The sequence below is a fragment of the Pinus tabuliformis genome, chromosome J, assembly GCF_031772625.1.
Source record: "Pinus tabuliformis cultivar Carrire ecotype Pingquan chromosome J, CPIR1, whole genome shotgun sequence".
NCBI lineage: Eukaryota > Viridiplantae > Streptophyta > Pinopsida > Pinales > Pinaceae > Pinus > Pinus tabuliformis.
Window position 1 is genome coordinate 781,169,208 of NC_142295.1, and position 19,760 is coordinate 781,188,967.

The following is a 19,760-nucleotide window of genomic DNA, read 5'->3' on the forward strand; positions in this document are numbered from 1 at the left end:
AATGAAATTCCTATCTTCACCTCCCTTCAAAGCATTAAGCCCCCAATGATTCTAGTCTCAAACCAACAGCAATTCTTTGCAATAACAAAATTCCAGCCTCTAGATCCCATGGAGAAGAGATCTATATATAGATGTTTAGAGTGAATATGAGTCAGTTTGTGACCTGACTAGTGTCCTCTTTCTCTGTCAGTTCTTACTTCCACTTGGAGGCTAAGAGCCTCTTACTCATCACTTAGTCGAACTCATCAAGGCAAGTGTCATGGAGGAATCTTCTGGAAGCTTCCACAGTCTTTGACACCTTTCAAAAGAACCCTGACATTTGTCACTTTCTGCTCAGCGCACCCTGGTAGTGCTTCTACCTACGTTGCAATGCAACTGGCCAGTGTAACCTCTGCATTTCAATGCAGGCAGCTAGTGGAGCTTCTGAATTGATCCTGAATTGACTTGTTTTTGAGCAGTTTCTGGTGGAGAACTTCTGTGAATTGTTGTGGTTTGCTGGCCTTGTTCCTTTAGGGGTAGGAACAACATGTTTAGGGACTTTGGATCCCTTGGATTATGGACATTTCATGCTTATTGCTGTAAGGCACAAAAATGTCTATAACAGTTGCCCCCTAAAGTATGAGGCCGTTTATCGGGTGAAATGCTTTATTAGGAGGATCCGAAGTTCATTCATTGCTGGGAGGAGACCTGTAATATAATACAATACGATACATTATTTTCATACTTTTTCATGATCTAGCTGAAGCGGGCATTCCCATGCTCAGCTTTATAAATTCATTTTTCTGTACATAGAACAGACAATCGTCTGATGATAGACTGATGATTCTGAAAGAGCCATCATCCTTTTGGTAGGATGATTATCTGCTGCAATGCTGTACATGTCAATGTCTTTATTTTCTGAATATATATATCGCAGCCCGGATGGATGAAACTAGATCCGGGGTCTTCAATCTCGTCCGATCTTCACTCTAAGTACAAGTCGATCCATGTGAGAATTTCTCTGAAGTCGAACATGGAAAGACATCGCTTGATTACCAGTCAATGATGTAAACTGTTAACAAGCGCGAGAGGAATCACCGATAATGATGATGACCCTCAAGGTACTGCAGTACAATTCACGTGGTGTGAATAGAGGACTTGGCGTCGAACACCACGCAAAATCTTTCGGTCGAAGGTCATTGATGTATACCTGTCGCCGGAAGTGAGAAACTTGCCATTAAGGCATGCAAGCTTCAAAGTACTGAGGGGGGTGTTCCTAGACCAACTTCTTGGATGATGAGCTGATGTCGACAAGAGCTAATGTCGACAAGAAGTGATCCGTCAAAGGAGGGCCTTAATGAATCCCACATCAGTGACACGGAACGGAGCTAATGATTTTGATGGAGGTGAAAACGATCTGGTGATATATGATTCAGGGTGGCAGTCATGAATGAGTATAATGTATGGTAGTGGATGGGACACGGGTGACTTCTCTGAACGACTTCTCTTTAACATATGGCGACACTGATGCGATGGATCGTTAGCATTACCCCAAATATGGATGGTATGGCGAGACCATGGTGATGTGACCGGTGAATGAAACAACCCAACCCGATTGTGGTACGGAGGAAAAGTGTCATGTTCAAGAGCGACTTGCTACCATCAAAGTTTTCTTTAGTTTCTCCCAATTTTTCCCCAGTCATTGCTGACCAGTACCTCTTTATTTTTGTCAAGCTTGAGGAGGATAACATATGCTTGTTCTATAACCTGCCCTTCGGGCAAGCCCATCGCTATGTTTTAACGAGCCTAGCGATAGGGAAACTCGTTCTCGTCTAAAGACAAGTTTGTCGCTATTTAATGCATTTAACGAGTCTAACGACAAGGATAACTCGGTCCTTTTCATTTTTAGAGAGTCTGAAAAGGTACATAAAGTTAACTCCAAAGGTCCTTTTTCGTCATCTAATCCCTTAAGTCCGAAAAAGTATAAAACAATACAGAAGGGATGAGTTTTCGATCTTTCTAATGAGCCAAATAAAACAAGCGCTCGATCGTTTTGTGCAATAATCCCTTAGGTCCAAAAAGATTAAAATCTAGAGGAGGGATATCTCTTCTGGTCACTTTAACAAGCTGGAAGGCCAAAACTCGACAACCTTTTCATGTTTTACGAGTCAGATGAAAAGAGCTTAAAGAAGACTCGTCTTTTGAGGAACGAGTGATAAACAGGGGTAGTAGCTGATTCCAGGGAAGGATTGGAATTTCCAAATCACGGCAGTGTCACAAGGATGGCTAGTGAAATCACTCTTCGTAGCTGTTCCTCAAAATGGGTAAACAATCACATGGAGGGAAATGATCGGCCAATGGAAAAGTGGAGGTGATGGGCAAACACGACCAAGGCTTTAACGACTGATAATATTACATTCTCCATGGTTATCTCCCGGAATAGTTCATTTTTTAACGAGCTTAAACATTTGCTCGATCTTATGTTTATTTTTTAACGAGCATGAACTATGCGCTAAAACTGCTCGGATCTTGCATTTATTTTTTAACGAGCATGAACTGTGTGCTAAAACTGCTCGATTATCCAGTCATAAGGTAAGAATGTCTCATTAAGATTCTATTTTTTATGGAGCTTCCCCTACCAAGCTTTGCTCCGTATCCTTTCTTTATGCAAGTTCGATTACGACTAATCCTACGAGTTTAAAGGGTTAGACCTACAGGTTTAAAGGGAGGACCTAAAAATTTAAAAAAATAAATAGTCGCCCTTGCTTGCACTCCAAAAGGTTTGCATGCCCCCAGGTATAAAGTACAATTTCAAGGTTACCTCTCTTCGCAAGTAAAACATTTGTTCTACCAGGAAAGGCCTACCTCTTTCAGGCTACCCAAAGATAGTTTCGTTTGGGATCCAAACAAAACACTTCTTCGGCGGTGTCTACCGAGATAGACAAAGGTGAATGACTTTGGTCGCCAAACACGTAACTTTGACAAAAGAATCCTATTCTAGAATAACCCCTCTTCCTTCACGGACGGGGTACAGACTAGTCATATTCTCCCGCGGAAACCTACCTTATACCCAAAGTTTTCCTGCCGAAGCAGACCAGGATGCATGCCCCCTGGGTTCCAGTCATATCCTCCCGGATTACTCGCTCATCAGGAGGACGGACCGTGGGTTGAGACATTTCTTGAGTGAAGAGACCATTTAGGGATGGTATATGACTATTTGCGATGCGTGATCCGGGGAATGAAAGTTGGTCCACGAGCTTGACCATTCTTCCTCCGTGCGGAAAACACATTACTCTAAAGAGTGAGGAGACTATAGCTTCCATGCAATATATATAGTCTCGTCCAAGGAGTAGGTTATAATCCAAGGGTCCTTGAACGACCATCACGTTCATTTGAACGGTCTTCCCTTTCAATGTTATGGACACATTGGGGAGGATCCCTAAAGGTCGACTGGTTCCCTTATCGAAGCCTGTTAGATTTCTCATTTCAGGCAAAAGCGCTGGCGAACCAAGCGCTTTCCAAGCAATAGAGGAAAGGATACTCACAGATGCCCCCTCATCAATGATAGTGCCAGCCATTACCATTCTGTATATTTGAACGATAATTCTGAATGGTATGGCTGCTGGCAAACGGGGTCTGCCTAGTTGGTTCCAGTCGAAGGACACAACTAGGTTGCTTGGTGGTGGGACCGAGTATACGGCCGGGTATGACCCTGACAAAGTTCCTTCCTGTGATAAAGGAATGGGCACATTGCCCCCTTGTTCGTCGGAGTCTGTGCTGATGAAGAGAATTTGGACGGTGTCGTCTTCATTCTCTTCTGTGATGGTATCATTCGAGGAGAGAGCCTCTGAAGGCAAAACCGGGTCAACTGCCGCCTCAACCTTTTGACTTTCGTCAGGTATGGATTCAGACGGTTCATCCTCAATGATAGGTGCTTTGGCTGACCACCTGGGTGGGTCAGCCGGATTCTCAACTGGTGAAGGACTTGGTAGGAGTTTTTGATATCCAGGAGGAAGTTGCGCTCGTAAAATTGGGCGATCTTCCAAAACTCTCTTAGCCTCATCTAAGAAGGGACAATGGTGGATGGCATGGTCGCCTTCACACAGTTTGCAGGGAAATCTAGCTTTCCCTCTCTGTCCTGTGGCTTCACTTTCACTAGTTGACGGTGTGCTATCAACATGGCTATCAGAGGTTGACGCAACCGAATTGTGCAAGCGGGGAGACCAGTCCCTTAGTATCCGAGGGATGCAGGGACAATCTCTGTGGAAGTGGTCTCCCTTGCATATGACACATGGCGATTTAGGCCTAGTCAGTGCAGTGTGTGGATTTTCGTTAGATGTCCTTTGCTTGCCCCCAGTCGCTTTTGGCTCCTTCTTCTTCTTCTATTTCTTCTTCTTCTCCTTCTTCTCTTTGGGAGCTTGGCTTACGCCGGCTCTACCTTGCGAAGAGGAAGGAGGAGAGGAAGAGTTATAGGAAGTAGAAGGCTGGTGGGCAGCTCTAGACTGGTCTAACTGCTGATTCGATTGTTCAGGATTAGTGGTGTTTTGAACAACATTAGTTGAGAAGAGCCAGACAGGCAAGCCTATTGTCAGTCCTGGAAGCGACAACGTGGCCATATGGGGCGCTCCAACATCTCCCCAAGAGGAGAAGGGACTAGGATTTCCACCAAGGGGAATTCCTTGGTTGGAGGGCTCCATTTTCTCAACTGAAAGATCAATGCGGGAATAAGGGTGATTGATTATTCCGTTAAAATAAATTTTAATGACGCTTTAGACACAACTTGCTTTTTCAGTTTTAAAGAGTCGAGAAAAAGCTAAATATGACTCTAGTCACCTTCGATGTTTTAACGAGCCCGAAGTGACAAATGCTCGGATGGACTTTTTCCGTTATAGAGTCTGAAAAAGGCCAAAAGGAACTGCTCTGGAGATCTAGGCAGAGGGTGTGCCAAACCAATCAAAAAACTGTAGAATACGTTTTACGGTATGGCAGTCAATCTTCCCGAATACTGTGTTCGGTGCATTGCGATCAGTAGGGCGGTCGACACGGCTGCCTAAGGATAAAGGTTTTAAGCCTATAGGGGTCTCCCAATATATACGCGACGGTACGTGGGAGCACAATCCATACTGGCACTTTTGGTCTCTCAGGAGGAATCACCCACCATCAGCGAGGCCAACAGATACCAGGTTTAACGACGCCGGAACACGTCTCTATCCTAGACCTCTATGTTGTGTGTTATGTTACAAAGCGTTATTAAGTTCATTCAATTTATTTTATGTTGATCTTTCTTAGAATTTTGCCTTTTGAGGTTCACCACGAGATGTATAAACAACTTCCTAAATGCAATCTAAAAGATGATAAGAAAATTTTATCTCTTTTTCAACAATGAAAATCCTAGCTACAAAGGGAAAAGAAAGACACCATGTTTTCTCAGAGAGCAATCAACACACTCTAAAATGCACTTTTCCTAAATCAACATGCAAACTATCAAGATGCAAATGCACAATGCAAGTGTTTGTTTTCCGCTTTCTTAGTATTGATGCCTACAAAGAAAGCTTTTTGCACAACTTTGAATTTGCTTTTAAATGATCACTACAAACAAGTTTACTTTTTCGAAATCAGAAAGGGTAGAAGAGATTACAACACTTAACAATTTTTCGAAAAGAACTACTTGTTTTGACACTTAAAAGAGACAAACTCAAACCAAAAGCAAAAATGAATGTATAACCAATCTGTAAACAGCCAATGAACTCTCTCCTAAGATCACAATCAATAGATCTGAATCAAGGGCTACAGGATGACTATTTCATTCATGCAAAAGGAGACTGTAAATGACGCCACAAACAAATAAAAACACTCACAGTCTTTTGTACAAAAGGAGGCGGAATTTAAGCAGAGAAAAGGGGTTATCAGACTGGTACCTATGCTGGTTACAGGCTGCAAAAATCAGAGATCAAAACAAGGCAAAACAGAGCAGAGAACCCCAGCTGCACAAGGCAAAACTGGATCAGCGCACCTGTATAGAAGGGAAACTGAATTTCAGCGTAGGTAGCCTTCACGGGAACTGCGTTGAAATGCAGAGTCTCTTCACAGAGCCTGCGCTGAAGAAACGAGAGTTGTTTCTCTGGGTTTTGGGTCACGGTTTGCTATTTAATCTACAGTTTCAGGCCAAATCAAAGTAACAAACAAGGTGCAATCAAAGGGATGCTTTTAGGGATGACTAAGATCTATCACAAAGGATCATCAAATCATTTGTGAGTCCATCATTCAGATCATAGACAAATCCAGTGATTGGATCAGAGCAGCAGCTGTTGCTGTTGAGTCTATGAAATAAACAATGATAGAAACACAAATAAAATGACTAAACAAATTTCCCCAGCGGAGTCGCCAATTTGTTGTGGAGAAAAATGCCTATGCAGGACGATCCTATCCACCTAAGGTGTGATAGTGCCTTAGCAACAAACAAGGACAGCTATTCTAGTTTTCTTGCTTTATGAAATGAGAAAGAAGAGAGATAAATAGACTTACCGGTGTCTTCCGTTTGTCCCTCGATCCGGTCTCTCTTCTCTTTGGGAGTTCACAGCTACTTGTCTTCTCACTCACCCAGCTTCAACAGGTACATGCAAGATCACAAGAGAACAGCTACTTGCCTTCTCGCTTGCCCAGCTTCAACAGGTTCCTGCAAGATCACAAGAGAAGAACACTACACAAAGACAGATATTCACATTCATAACTGATTCAGGATTAGAAATGAACCAAATACACTAATGCAATCATACATCAAAGACACATCAGTATATAGGAGAAACCAAGATAGCTTTATTGATGAATAACAAGGTTCAGGAGGAGATACAACCACAAGAGGTCCAATCCAGCACCTCCTTCCCAGCAAATGAAATTCCTATCTTCACCTCCCTTCAAAGCATTAAGCACCCAATGATTCTAGTCTCAAACCAACAGCAATTCTTTGCAATAACAAAATTCCAGCCTCTAGATCCCATGGAGAAGAGATCTATATATAGATGTTTAGAGTGAAGATGAGTCAGCTTGTGACCTGACTAGTGTCCTCTTTCTCTGTCAGTTCTTACTTCCACTTGGAGGCTAAGAGCCTCTTACTCATCACTTAGTCGAACTCATCAAGGCAAGTGTCATGGAGGAATCTTCTGGAAGCTTCCACAGTCTTTGACACCTTTCACAAGAACCCTGACATTTGTCACTTTCCGCTCAGCGCACCCTAGTAGTGCTTCTACCTGCGTTGCAATGCAACTGGCCAGTGTAACCTCTGCATTTCAACGCAGGCAGCTAGTGGAGCTTCTGAATTGATCCTGAATTGACTTGTTTTTTAGCAGTTTCTGGTGAACTTCTGTGAATTGCTGTGGTTTGCTGGCCTTGTTCCTTTAGGGGTAGGAACAACATGTTTAGGGACTTTGGATCCCTTGGATTATGGACATTTCATGCTTATTGCTGTAAGGCACAAAAATGTCTATAACAATGAGTTTAGAGATCTAGCTTTGAAGTGTTCCATAAAGATATTAGCCATAATTGGGGATAGGGAAGAACCCATAGTTGTCCCTTCAATTTGTTCATAGATGATGTCTTTGTAAGAAAAGAAGGTGGAAAAAAGGTAGGTATTGATAAGTTAAGGGCTTCATCATCTACCAAATTAGAGGTAATGTTTAAAATTTTAGGGACAATAATTTTTTTGGAAAGGGGGACTACATCAAAGTTGACCAAAAGGTCATTGTATTCAAGGCAAAAAAATTTGGTTTTCTGAATGAAGTGAGTAGAATCCTTGATATAAGAGGGGTTGGAGCCTACAAATGATTGAAGCTTTGTTGCTAAATACTAACCAAGAGCATGGGTAGGGGCTCTAATGGCACTAACAATAAGTCTAATGAGGACCTCAAGTTTGTATATTTTAGGTTGGCCATAGATTTTAGAGGTTTGGGGGGCATGAGGGATGACGCACTGTTGAACAGAAGAATAAAAGAATAAATGGACGAGAATTTTATGGCTCTAATGACACATTGAGTAAGGGAATTAATGGGATTTTTGGGAAGGATTTTATAGGAGGAAAGAAGATCATGAAGCTTGGAATCATAATCTTGAGATTTCATTGCTCACATGGAATTTCCTTTGTCTGCTTTAAGAATAAGAATGTTAGGGTTGGCATTGAGGCACTTTATGGCAAGCGCTTGTTCCTTGGTAATATTATTCTTGGGAGGCTTGACGTGACAAAGAAACCTACAATAGTATTGTCAAATTTCTCTGGCAATGTGTGGAGGTAGGTTTTGAGTAACTAATTCAATAGAGCAAGGGAAAAATTGAATCTTTTTCCAAGGGGAAGGGTAGCAAAATCAAGTTCAAGAAATGAAAGATTGACAATGGAGGAAGGTCAAGAAAAGGATGGAAGGTTGAAAGAGGGATCACTTGAGTACATAGAGGAGGAATTAGAAGAGGAAAGGGAAATTTTAACTAGAATGCCATTATTTTTAAGAACTCAATTGCTATTATTCTTAATAGATTTTCTATTATTAATTATTTTTTTATTATTAGGATCATTATCATTAGAAATGTTGTTAATGAAAGAATTTTCGTTAATTAATTATCAATAGAGGAATTTTTGTTAGTTAATTTATTAATACTAATTTCATTGGGTGAAAATATATTATATTATTGGTGTGGGTATTTTTATTAATTAAGAAATTATTATTATTGAATATATTATTAATATTATAATTAATATTGGAGGAAATTTTAATGATAAAATTAAGTGTAAGAGTTTTACGATTAAATGTGTTAAGGGGATAATTTAGAGAAGAATCTATATTAGAAGAAATGTAATATTTAATTTTAGGGAAACTATAATTTTCAACAATTAAGGAGTTTTTTACAATGGCAAAGTTACTATAAGCTTAGTCACTCTAAGAAGCCTTTAATCCATCAACTTAATGATTAGCACGGCTCTACCTACGTGGCTCTTTGTTTTTTCAATGTTTCTTTCTCTCCACACACACTTTTCTTATATTGAAGTCTATTCCATAAAAAATAAGTTTTAAATTAACACTATTTAATTAATATTAAATAAATAAAAAAATTGCTCTTATATTAAAATTAAGCTATAAATTTCAACATTTTTTTCTCTATATATTTGAGACCTATAAATTTATTTATCATATATCATTCCATTATCATATAAATATATTATAACAATACAAATTAATATATTATAACACTAGACCATAATAATTTAAGTGATTAATCTAAATAAATTTATTAATCCCTTTTGATTATAGTAATTTATCTTCTTAATTACTAAGAAATTAACCATAAAATTTATTTAATTAATAAAATTTCGTTTGATTATTAAAAAACAAATAAAAAAAATAAATTTATTAATTTATTTTTGAGCTCGGTCCATTTTCTTTTATTAATAATAATATAATTTCTAAACCTTTTATCTTTTATTTAAATATACTATTGTATTTTTTACCCTTGTAGAATTTCCTTTACCTCTCATCCTTTTTAATAGTTCATAATGTAATATTTTTCATCAGTGCTTTTGACTTTTTGCTTTCATTATTTATAAGCTTGATCAAGCTTACTATCCATAATATACTATCTAGTTTCTAGTCCTTTACCTCTCATCCTTTTTAATAGTTCATAATGTAATATTTTTCATCAGTGCTTTTGACTTTTTGCTTTCATTATTTATAAGCTTGATCAAGCTTACTATCCATAATATTACTATCTAGTTTCTAGTCTCCTTGAAAATGAGTGGAGTGAAGTTAATAATAATAAGGTTATTAACCTTAATATTAATAAATAAATAATAATAGATTTGGTTAATATATGTCTATAAAAAATTATCAGCTACATTTAATAATGAGATTGTACTAGTTTTTATGACAGGTTAGAATAGTAACTTATGACCACTTAGAATAGTAATTTTGGAGTGAAGTTAATAATAATAAAGTTATTAATGTTAATATTAATAAATGAACCATTAATAATATCGTTGATATATATTTATCAAAATTTATCAACACATTTATGAATGAGATTGTAGTAATTTTGATGACAACCCAGAATAGAGATTCAGCTGAATTATTAGCTATTATGGAAGCCTCGAATAGACATTCAGTAGAATTATTAGTAAGCAGAAAGAAACCACATTTATGAATGAGATGTAGTAATTTTGATGACAACCCAGAATAGAGATTCAGCTGAATTATTAATTATTATGGAAGTAGCGAAAAGATATTCAGCCGAATTATTAGTAAGCAGAAAGCGAGGAGCCGAATTATTCGAAAGAACAAAGCGAAAGCTATGGGCAATACGATTTGTGAAAGGGTGCGCCGTATTAATGAAGATTCGATGTTTGTGTGACAACTCAACTTCGGTGTATTAATGACATCTGAGAGTGTTAGGAACAACTCAGTGACGAACTGGAGGTCCTCCGAGCTTCTTCAAAAGGCGGGTCAGTCCGGTGCCTCGAACTGAACAGTGTCCATGGCAATGGAGGGAGTAGGAGTTACTGAGGGATGGCTCCTTGTTGCACTGTTTTCAGTATTGGGTGTTGCAGCGGCCAGGTTTTACTGTGGGCAGAAAGCTCCGGGCAGGTGGTCTCTCGTGGGCTTGCTTCCCGTGTTGATTTACAGTTACAATGATATCTACGAATGGGTTACGCAGATGCTTATCCTGGGCGGGGGAACTATCACACATAGGACGAAATGGGTGGTGACTGCAGATCCTACTAATGTTGAGTACGTTCTGAAGATAAAGTTCCATAACTTCGTGAAGGGCGACTACTTCCGCCAGGTGTTTGGCGACGTTTACGGCGACATGGCCATTTTACTTCAAGAAGGAGAGACGTGGAGGCAATTAAGGGCAACTGCGTCCACGATTTTTGCTGCCGCCAAAACCCGCAACGACGTTATTCAGACCACTTTGAGGTTAGTGCACCAGAGACTTATTCCACTGTTCCAGCGCGCCGCTAAAGAGGGCATTGTTCTTGACCTCCAGGAAGTTTTTCATCGCTACACCTTCGACAGCATCTCTCATTTCGCCCTCGGATTCGATCCGGGGTCCCTGAGCCTGGACCTCGCACATAATCGTTTCGCAGAGGCATATGACCGGGCCATCGAGCTTTCCAGTCGTCGGTTTCTTGTGCCGGCGCTTTACTGGAAGACACTGAGATTTCTGAATTTGGGGCCGGAACGGCAGATCCGTAAAGATGTAAAAGTCATAGATGATTATATCGCGGAGATCTGTGCTACGACGAGGCGAGAGATAGCGCAGAACAGTGCGAATTGTGAGGATTCTCCGGGCTTTTTGCCTCTCCTCCTCCGCCTCGAGAAGGAGACGAACGGCCGCGTGTATTCTGACGACCAGTTGAGAGACACCTGCGTAAGCATCATAATGGCAGGCAAGGATACGGCGGTTCCTATTTCGACCTCCATAGCAAAGTTAATACTATGGAGGTACCCCTTTGACAGCGGCAGATGGCATGGTTGACGTCATGGCGCCCTTTCATCCTCGACCATGCATCATGGCATCCATCCGGCGCATCCATCCGGCGCATCCATCCCTCTTCGGCTGCCGTGCTCTTGACCCTGGATGGCGACTGTAACGCCCTGGCGTTTCAGACAGAGGCACGCCTTCACCCGACGGGCGACCCGTGCACGACGGGCAGGCAACCCGGGTGGGCGACCCGTGGGCGACCCGTGCACGACGGGCGGGCGCCCCGGGCGCCGCGACACGTGCACGGCGAGCTATAGCTGGTTGGGCGAGGATGCTATCCGACGCACGAAAGGCGAGCTGCGGCGAGACCTGAGCGCGGAGGTGACTACCAAACCGGCGGAACAACATTCGGTTGAGGCTCGGGCGAGCCGAGACATGAGTCGACCCAAGGGCGACCCGCGCCCAACAGGCAGGCGACCCAAGGGCGACCCACACCCGGTGGCGAACCAGCAAACGGTGGACAACAGCGAACGGTGGACAGCAGCGAGCTGGGGGACACGAACGCGGACGCGAGTTGGTTCGGACACAAGTGTGGACAGTTGGGCGTGTGAGCGTGGACGAAGGAAGGGCGACCCGGGCGGGTGCCCCTCCATACGACGACGGACAGGACACGACAGCAAACAAGGGCGCGGCCATGAACAGTGATGCGACGGGTGAACAACAATGCGATGAACAGAACAGCAGTGCGACGTTCTCACGAGTCGGTTGTGACGTTCTTGGAGGCTCTACGAATTACATACAAAGTAACGCGATGGAAGTGCGAAGGTTTATAAGGGGCGAGGGCGGCCTTGCCTTTAGGCAAGGGCCGACCTGCCCATAAATTATTAAAGGGCTTCAACGCATGAAATTAGGGGGTCGGCCTAAGAGCTGACACCCCTCCACAAATGAGTTGAATTGGCTATATATTGAGGGCGCAGTTAGCTCATTTGCATCAACGCACTTTGCTCTCTCTTGGTGATCGATCTAGACAAAAGACGAAGGCAGAGTGCGCATTTCTCATGCGCCTTGGTGAATAAGTGCGCAGATCAGAACCAGAATGATTCAGAGGTCGAACAGTTCACGGTAAAACAGTTTGGTGCAGAAAATAAAGCGGTGGAGTTCGGCAGCTCGGGTGAGCTCGTGCTTACCGAGGGTGTTTTGGTATCGGGCTGTTGTAAACAGGCAGACTTGCCTTGGTTGTAAATTATCTAAGTGTTGGCCGTGGGTATTCGCCCGGCACACTTGTTGTAAACTGAAGATTCATATAAATTATATCGGGCAGACTTACCGGGAGTTACCCCTCCCGTTCTAAATTATTGTTGCAATTGTGTCTTGGTTTGAATTGCATATAATAATGATTATGAATAGATATGTGAATTTATGAAGATTAATGTTTATGGTTATAAGCGAAGACTTGTTTATATATCGGTTTAAAGCTGATGATGTTGGTTAAGGTGTAGTCCATAAACGGGAACTTGTTAAAAAGTGAACGTTCGGTGGTGCCGCACCCCGCCGGGCACGGAAAAAAATTAACCATAGACTTGGGGGCGTGACAGGTGGTATCAGAGCTCGGTCAGAGCTGGTGAGCAGGGGTGCTCACATACTTGGAAGTTGGCAAGGTTCTTGCAGGTGACTTGGGGAAGCCAATGAATGGTCGAAACAAGGTCGCAAAAGAAGATGGCCGCTAACTCTCAAGCCGGGTCTAGCCATACAATGAAGGATCCCGCAAAGGATCCTCATCTTGAGTTCATGGGGAAGGTGATGGAAAGGATGGAGACTTTGGAGTCTTCTTGGAACCAAGATGTGGACTCACTTACTAAAGAACGAGAAGCCATCTTGAAGGTCAGAGAAGAACTTGTAGAACTCCGTACACAACATGAGGAGCTCAAGACACAATACGAATACACAGAATTTTTGTGTACACAGTTGGAAGGAAGAGTCAAAGAAGTTGAAGAATCAAGAGACCAAGGTCTCGCAGAAATTACAAACTTGAGAGGGACTCTTGACAAGGTAAATAAGAGTCTTGATCAAGCCAATGACGAGATTGCGGTATTGAAGAGAGCCATGAGGTATAACTCAGGTGGAGGAGTACCTCATGTGAAGGTCAAAGAGCCGGAATCTTATGACGGTACAAGGAGTGCAAAAACTCTTGGTAACTTCTTGTGGGATATGGAGCAGTACTTGGAACAGTTGAGTCTACCCGATGGTGAGACACAAGTCAAGGTGGCCGCTCAATTCCTAACAAATGATGCCAAGATGTGGTGGCGAAGGAAGGTAGATCAGATTATCAACGGTAATGCTGATGACATCACTTCGTGGAATGATATGAAGAAAGCTTTGCCAGCCCATTTCAGTCCTCCGGATGAAACATGGGAAGCAAGGACAAAGATCAAGTTCATCAAACAAACCGGATTCTTGCAAGCATATCAGCGAGAGTTTTCAAGTGCAGCTTTGGAACTTCCCGACATGGCGGAAAAGGACAAAGTGTTCAACTTCATTATTGGGTTGAAACCTTGGGCCCGCAACGAGGTGAAGAGACAGAAAATTAGAACACTTGAGGAGGCTTTTGCTGCAGTTGACAAGCTGGTGGACCACTATGATGAGACTTCTAATGAGAAAAAGAAGTCCGACAAACCGAAAGACAAGAAGAAGGAGGATACTCCGAAATCAGAGGATGGTGCAAAGATGAAGAAGCCTTTGAAGTGTTGGTTATGTGAAGGACCACACACAGTGAAGAATTGCCCATCTAAACCAAAGATAGCTGATGTTACACAACCTGCTGAGGAGGATGACAATGCTTCTGTAGGGATGATGCAAATACTTGGTGCAGCTGCTTCTACGGAAGTGCCTTCTAGGAGGGATTCGGAAAGGAACAGATTGGAATACGTTCAGATGAAGGTTGGTGGAGCCGATGTACTCACTATGGTTGATAGTGGGGCTTCACATAACTTCATGAGTGAAGACACCGCAAGGAGACTTGGGCTGAAATTTGTACCTGTGAAGGCACAAATGAAGACAGTGAATGCTCCTCCTATGGCAATCCTTGGTATGGCCGAAAAGGTGGACACTACACTTGGTGAATGGACCGGAAAGGTAGACTTCACCATAGTGCGGATTGATGACTATGAGGCAGTATTGGGGATGGAGTTCATGAAGCAGTTTGAAGCTATGGTTGTGCCACATTTGAGAAAGCTCTTCATTTATGATGGAAGGGAAGATGTACCCATTGGTGTTCCAACCATTGGTGTGACAAAACCTGATCATAAATTAGGAGGAATGCAGATGGAGGACAAGGTAAAAGTAGACAAGCGGTTGTCTACAATGGAGACAAAAATTGCAGAACAATCTGTGGTCATCCGAGCACTTTCAGATAGCATCTCGGACCTATCGAGAAGACTAGAGTTGGTGGAGGACGACGATGATGATGATGAGTTATATGTGAGGCCGAACATCCAGAAGGAAGATCGGGAAGCATATCTACAAAGGATGGAGGTTGAGGATCCTGATAGATGGATCGAACTGATTAGTGAGGGAGAGCCCCCAGGCTCTTCTCGCTCCACATCTTCTTAGATGACATAGAAGATGGGGCTCATTGTTAAGCTGCTCATGGCAGTGAGCCCTCAAACTTGGTTGAGCAGGTATGGTGATCATTACATGCTGCAGAAAGATGGGGTTTCCATGGACCTGGGCATGGAACCGTGAAGATAAGTGTTGGCACGTGGCTAGATGTGTAACATTCGTTATACATGGACAGTTGACACAGGGAGAGATCTTGGTGAGAAAATCACTAAGGTGGAATGTTGTCGGGACGACAACGTCTTCAGGTGGAGGAGAGTGTAATGCCCTGGCGTTTCGGGCAGAGGCACGCCTTCACCCGACGGGCGACCCGGGTGGGCAACCCGTGGGCGACCCGTGCACGACGGGCAGGCGACCCATGGGCGACCTGTGCATGACGGGCGGGCGCCCCGGGCGCCGCGACCCGTGCACGGCGAGCTACAGCTGGTTGGGCGAGGATGCTATCCGACGCACGAAAGGCGAGCTGCGGCGAGACCTGAGTGCGGAGGTGACTACCAAACCGGCGGAACAACATTTGGTTGAGGCTCGGGCGAGCCGAGACATGAGTCAACCCAAGGGTGACCCGCGCCCAATGGGCGGGCGACCCACACCCGGTGGCGAACCAGCGAACGGTGGACAACAGCGAACGGTGGACAGCAGCGAGCTGGGGGACACGAACGCAGACGCGAGTTGGTTCGGACACAAGTGTGGACAGTTGGGCGTGTGAGCGTGGACGAAGGAAGGGCGACCTGGGCGGGCGCCCCTCCATACGATGACGGACAGGACACGACAGCAAACAAGGGCGCAGCCACGAACAGCGATGCGACGGGCGAACAGCAATGCGATGAACAGAACAGCAGTGCGACGTTCTCACGAGTCGGTTGTGACATTCTTGGAGGCTCTACGAATTACATGCAAAGTAACGCGATGGAAGTGCCAAGGTTTATAAGGGGCGAGGGCGGCCTTGCCTTAAGGCAAGGGCCGACCTGCCCATAAATTATTAAAGGGCTTCAACGCATAAAATTGGGGGTCGGCCTAAGAGCTGACACCCCTCCACAAATGAGTTGAATTGGCTATATATTGAGGGCGCAGTTAGCTCATTTGCATCAACGCACTTCGCTCTCTCTTGGTGATCGATCTAGACACAAGACGAAGGCAGAGTGCGCACTTCTCATGCGCACTTGGTGAATAAGTGCGCAGATCAGAACCGGAATAATTCGGAGGTCGAAGCAGGTCACGGTAAACAGTTTGGTGCAGAAAATAACGTGGTGGAGTTCGGGAGCTCGGGTGAGCTCGTGCCTACCGTGGGTATCTTTGTATTGGACTGTTGTAAACAGGAAGACTTGCCTTGGTTGTAAATTATCTAAGTGTTGGCCGTGGGTTCTCGCCCGGCACACTTGTTGTAAATTGAAGATTCATATAAATAATATATCGGGCAGACTTACCGGGAGTTGCCCCTCCCATTCTAAATTATTGTTGCAATTGTGTCTTGGTTTGAATTGCATATAATAATGATTATGAATGGATATGTGAATTTATGAAGAGTAATGTTTATGGTTATAAGTGAAGACTTGTTTATATATCGGTTTAAAGCTGATGATGTTGGTTAAGGCGTAGTCCATAAACGGGAACTTGTTAAAAAGTGAACGTTCGGTGGTGCCGCACCCCGCCGGGCACGGAAAAAAATTAACCGTAGACTTGGGGGCGTGACAGCGACCCTGCCCGTAGCCACTTTGGCCTCCCTCTGGTGTATTGATGAGCACATTTACCAACCTCCGGCACATTTACCTCAGTCTCGGCCTTGATCGCAACATGATAGTATGTCGACATTAATACTCATATACCCATTTGATTTGAATTCAAATTTGAATTTTGAAGCGCCCTATTTCCAAAGAGAAGCGAGGAGGACGGTCCCGTGTCATATACCCATTTGATTTGAATTTCGAAGTGTGCTATTTTGAAAGGGAAGCGAGGAGGCCAGTCCCGTGTCAGAGCAGACCATCAGCTGTTTTGAATTAGCCTTAACGGGTTACGGTAGAATATTGAAGATGGTTAGATCCCCTAGGTATTCAAAGGGTCTTAGCCGTGGGGCTTGGTCCGCCATGGAGGATATGAATCTCTCTGAATACATTCGAATTCATAGCAGCAATGGATGGAAAAAAATACCTAAAAAAGCAGGTGAGTTTCAGTAAAATTCTAATTACAATTTTTATTGCAAACACAATGCGCATTGAGAGGTTAAATGAGTGGGTAGGTTTTGTTTTGCAGGTCTTAAGCGATGTGGAAAGAGTTGCAGGTTGCGGTGGCTTAACTATCTTCGCCCCGACATTAAACGTGGTAACATTTCTCCCGACGAGGAGGAGCTCATTATTCGGTTGCATCGTCTTCTTGGCAATCGGTATGTAGAAAATCAGTGCACATGACACTTTCGGTTTTCTTAGGTTTTGAAATATTTTGGAAATCTTCCATTGAGTTAATCTCAACTATACAATGTATTTGCAGGTGGTCTCTAATAGCAGGACGGCTGCCTGGTCGAACAGACAACGAAATCAAGAATTACTGGAACACTCATATGGGCAAGAAGCTGTGCCTGTCAATGAACAAATCTCAACCCAGGACTTCAGAAAATCGAAGAACAAGATCAAAATCTCCTGTTCCTGTTCAAAATCCTGTGTTCAAAGCCACTACCGTTAAAATAAAAATAGTCGTGCGACACTGTGGAATTGTAAGAGCAAATGGCTATAACGATGAGGGCTGCAGTAATCATATATCAGATGAAGCCTTCAAATTATGGAACATTCAAGAAACCAGGAAATTCTCATGGCGCGACCTAGTTGTGAACGATTCCATCGGAAACGAAGAATTTGAGCGTATTGGTTTGCCATTGGCTGATAATGCCGTCGAAACAGCAGCTACACATTTTCTCTATTCTATGTCGAGTTTAGGTTACCAGCAATCTCCTCATTACGATTATTCTGGGGGAGATGCAGTTAGTTTAGCCGAGAGTTCATTGTTTCGAACAAGCAGTCGTCTCAATACTGTAATTTGCTCCCTCTCTGTTCGTCTGTTCAACAGATTTTACATCAGAAGACTTGTACAGAGCAATGGAAAAAAACTCCTGTCAGGTGAGTGTAAGGACGGAGCATTAACTTTTCTATAGAGGTGGATTTAGGAATCGCGAACTGAGTTAGCCATGGCGGGTACACTCAATATCCGGCTCTCCTTACAAAATATTGGGTTTACCACCAGTAACCTGGTGTTTACATGGTTAATATCGTGAAGATAATTAGGCCCTATGAATCCCTCGAAACACATGAACCCATCGCCGTATGTGACCGGCCTCCTCCACTGGTATTCCGGTAAGTCATGGAGCAATGGGTTTCGCCATGTGAAGTTGGCAAGCCTTCCTGCTTGCCAAATAATGGACTTTAAAGACGGCGACTGTGTGCGTTTCTCAATCAAATCTGACATAAGAAAGAACATTGGGTGGCCGACAAAGCTTCTATCGTAGTGAAGGGCAAAGGAGGGATCTAAGACTAAGGAAAGGAAATACCTGCAAGTGAGCGATAGCTTACGTAAATCCAAGATGGGAAGCCTGCTTAGGACTCGAATTAGCAGATCAACTGGTAGTTTATTCCATTGACTGCTTTCCATGTTGCTGTTGAATGAATTTCGGGATGTGATGAAATGAAAATAGAGGAGCATCAAGGTTTCAAAAGGACGGGAATGTGCATATATTTATATGTTTGAAGGGTGAGTTTATAGTTTTCTCAAAAATAAATTTTAATACGAGAGTGTTGGGCAACTTGATTTATTACGAAGCTGATGGTGTGGCTAGGTATACTATGTAAAATTATTTTTTAAGATTTTATTGATGGATAATATCAATCAATCTGATTTTGCATAATATCTATTTTTCAAACTTATTATTACATTTAAAGATATGGTGCAAAATTACATTAAATGAATATTATTTTTTTGTATAATATTGTTTTATACATTTTAGTATAATATGAATTATCATATCATAATATGAATTATTTTGTAGGAATATTATTATATTTTTTTTATAAAATTTCCACGCTATGATTTTGCAAAATATTTATTTCACCTCATTTATTATGGAGGTTGTTCTACATATTATGCAAAATTATATTCGGATGATATTATGCAAAACTTAAAAATATTCTTGTAATATAATCTTGCATAAAATTGCTCCAGATCTCATCATAGTGGTATCATAGTGGTAATAGGGTAGATAAAATGCAAAATAATATTGGAAACAAAATTTTATCCTTGGAACATGATTTTTGAATAATATCACTTCCACCTATATCCCAATCCCCGCCCCCATATTGTTTGGGTGAGGGTGTATACAAAATTGTCTTCTACATAACCTCAAGTATGTTAGAAGCCATTTAGGTGCACTTGAAACCTAGTTTACATAAACATTTTGTAACAGCTCCAACTCCTTAAACTATCTCAATTTGACTCAATATCTAAGGTATTTTATGAAGATGGGGTTACAAAAACCTCTTTTCCTCAAAGCTTTTGAAACCTAAAACTAATACCAATATTTTTTTTAACTCACTAAGATATTTTTACCGATATAAAGTTTACCTCGATCCAAGTCTTGGATAGAAAGTTATGCCCCTTAGTGGTTTGGTTCATTAAAGAGGCCATGTCATCAAGAGGAATCTACGTGGTACCCACAAGACCATGCCTAG

The 19,760-nt window shown here is 42.5% G+C and overlaps 2 protein-coding genes across 2 annotated transcripts; both read left to right on the forward strand.

The window, feature by feature from the left end:
- The first annotated feature begins 10,488 nt into the window (after positions 1–10,488).
- On the forward strand, positions 10,489–11,493 carry LOC149229040 (cytochrome P450 86B1-like). Its single transcript, XM_089380942.1, has one exon. The coding sequence runs from the start codon at positions 10,489–10,491 to the stop codon at positions 11,491–11,493; it is 1,005 nt and encodes a 334-aa protein (XP_089237068.1).
- Positions 11,494–15,805: 4,312 nt separating this feature from the next.
- LOC149229041 (uncharacterized) lies at positions 15,806–18,251 on the forward strand. Its single transcript, XM_089380943.1, has 4 exons — positions 15,806–15,952; positions 16,998–17,211; positions 17,302–17,431; positions 17,536–18,251. The coding sequence occupies exons 1-4, from the start codon at positions 15,806–15,808 to the stop codon at positions 18,191–18,193; spliced, it is 1,149 nt and encodes a 382-aa protein (XP_089237069.1). The 3' UTR covers positions 18,194–18,251.
- Positions 18,252–19,760: the final 1,509 nt, after the last annotated feature.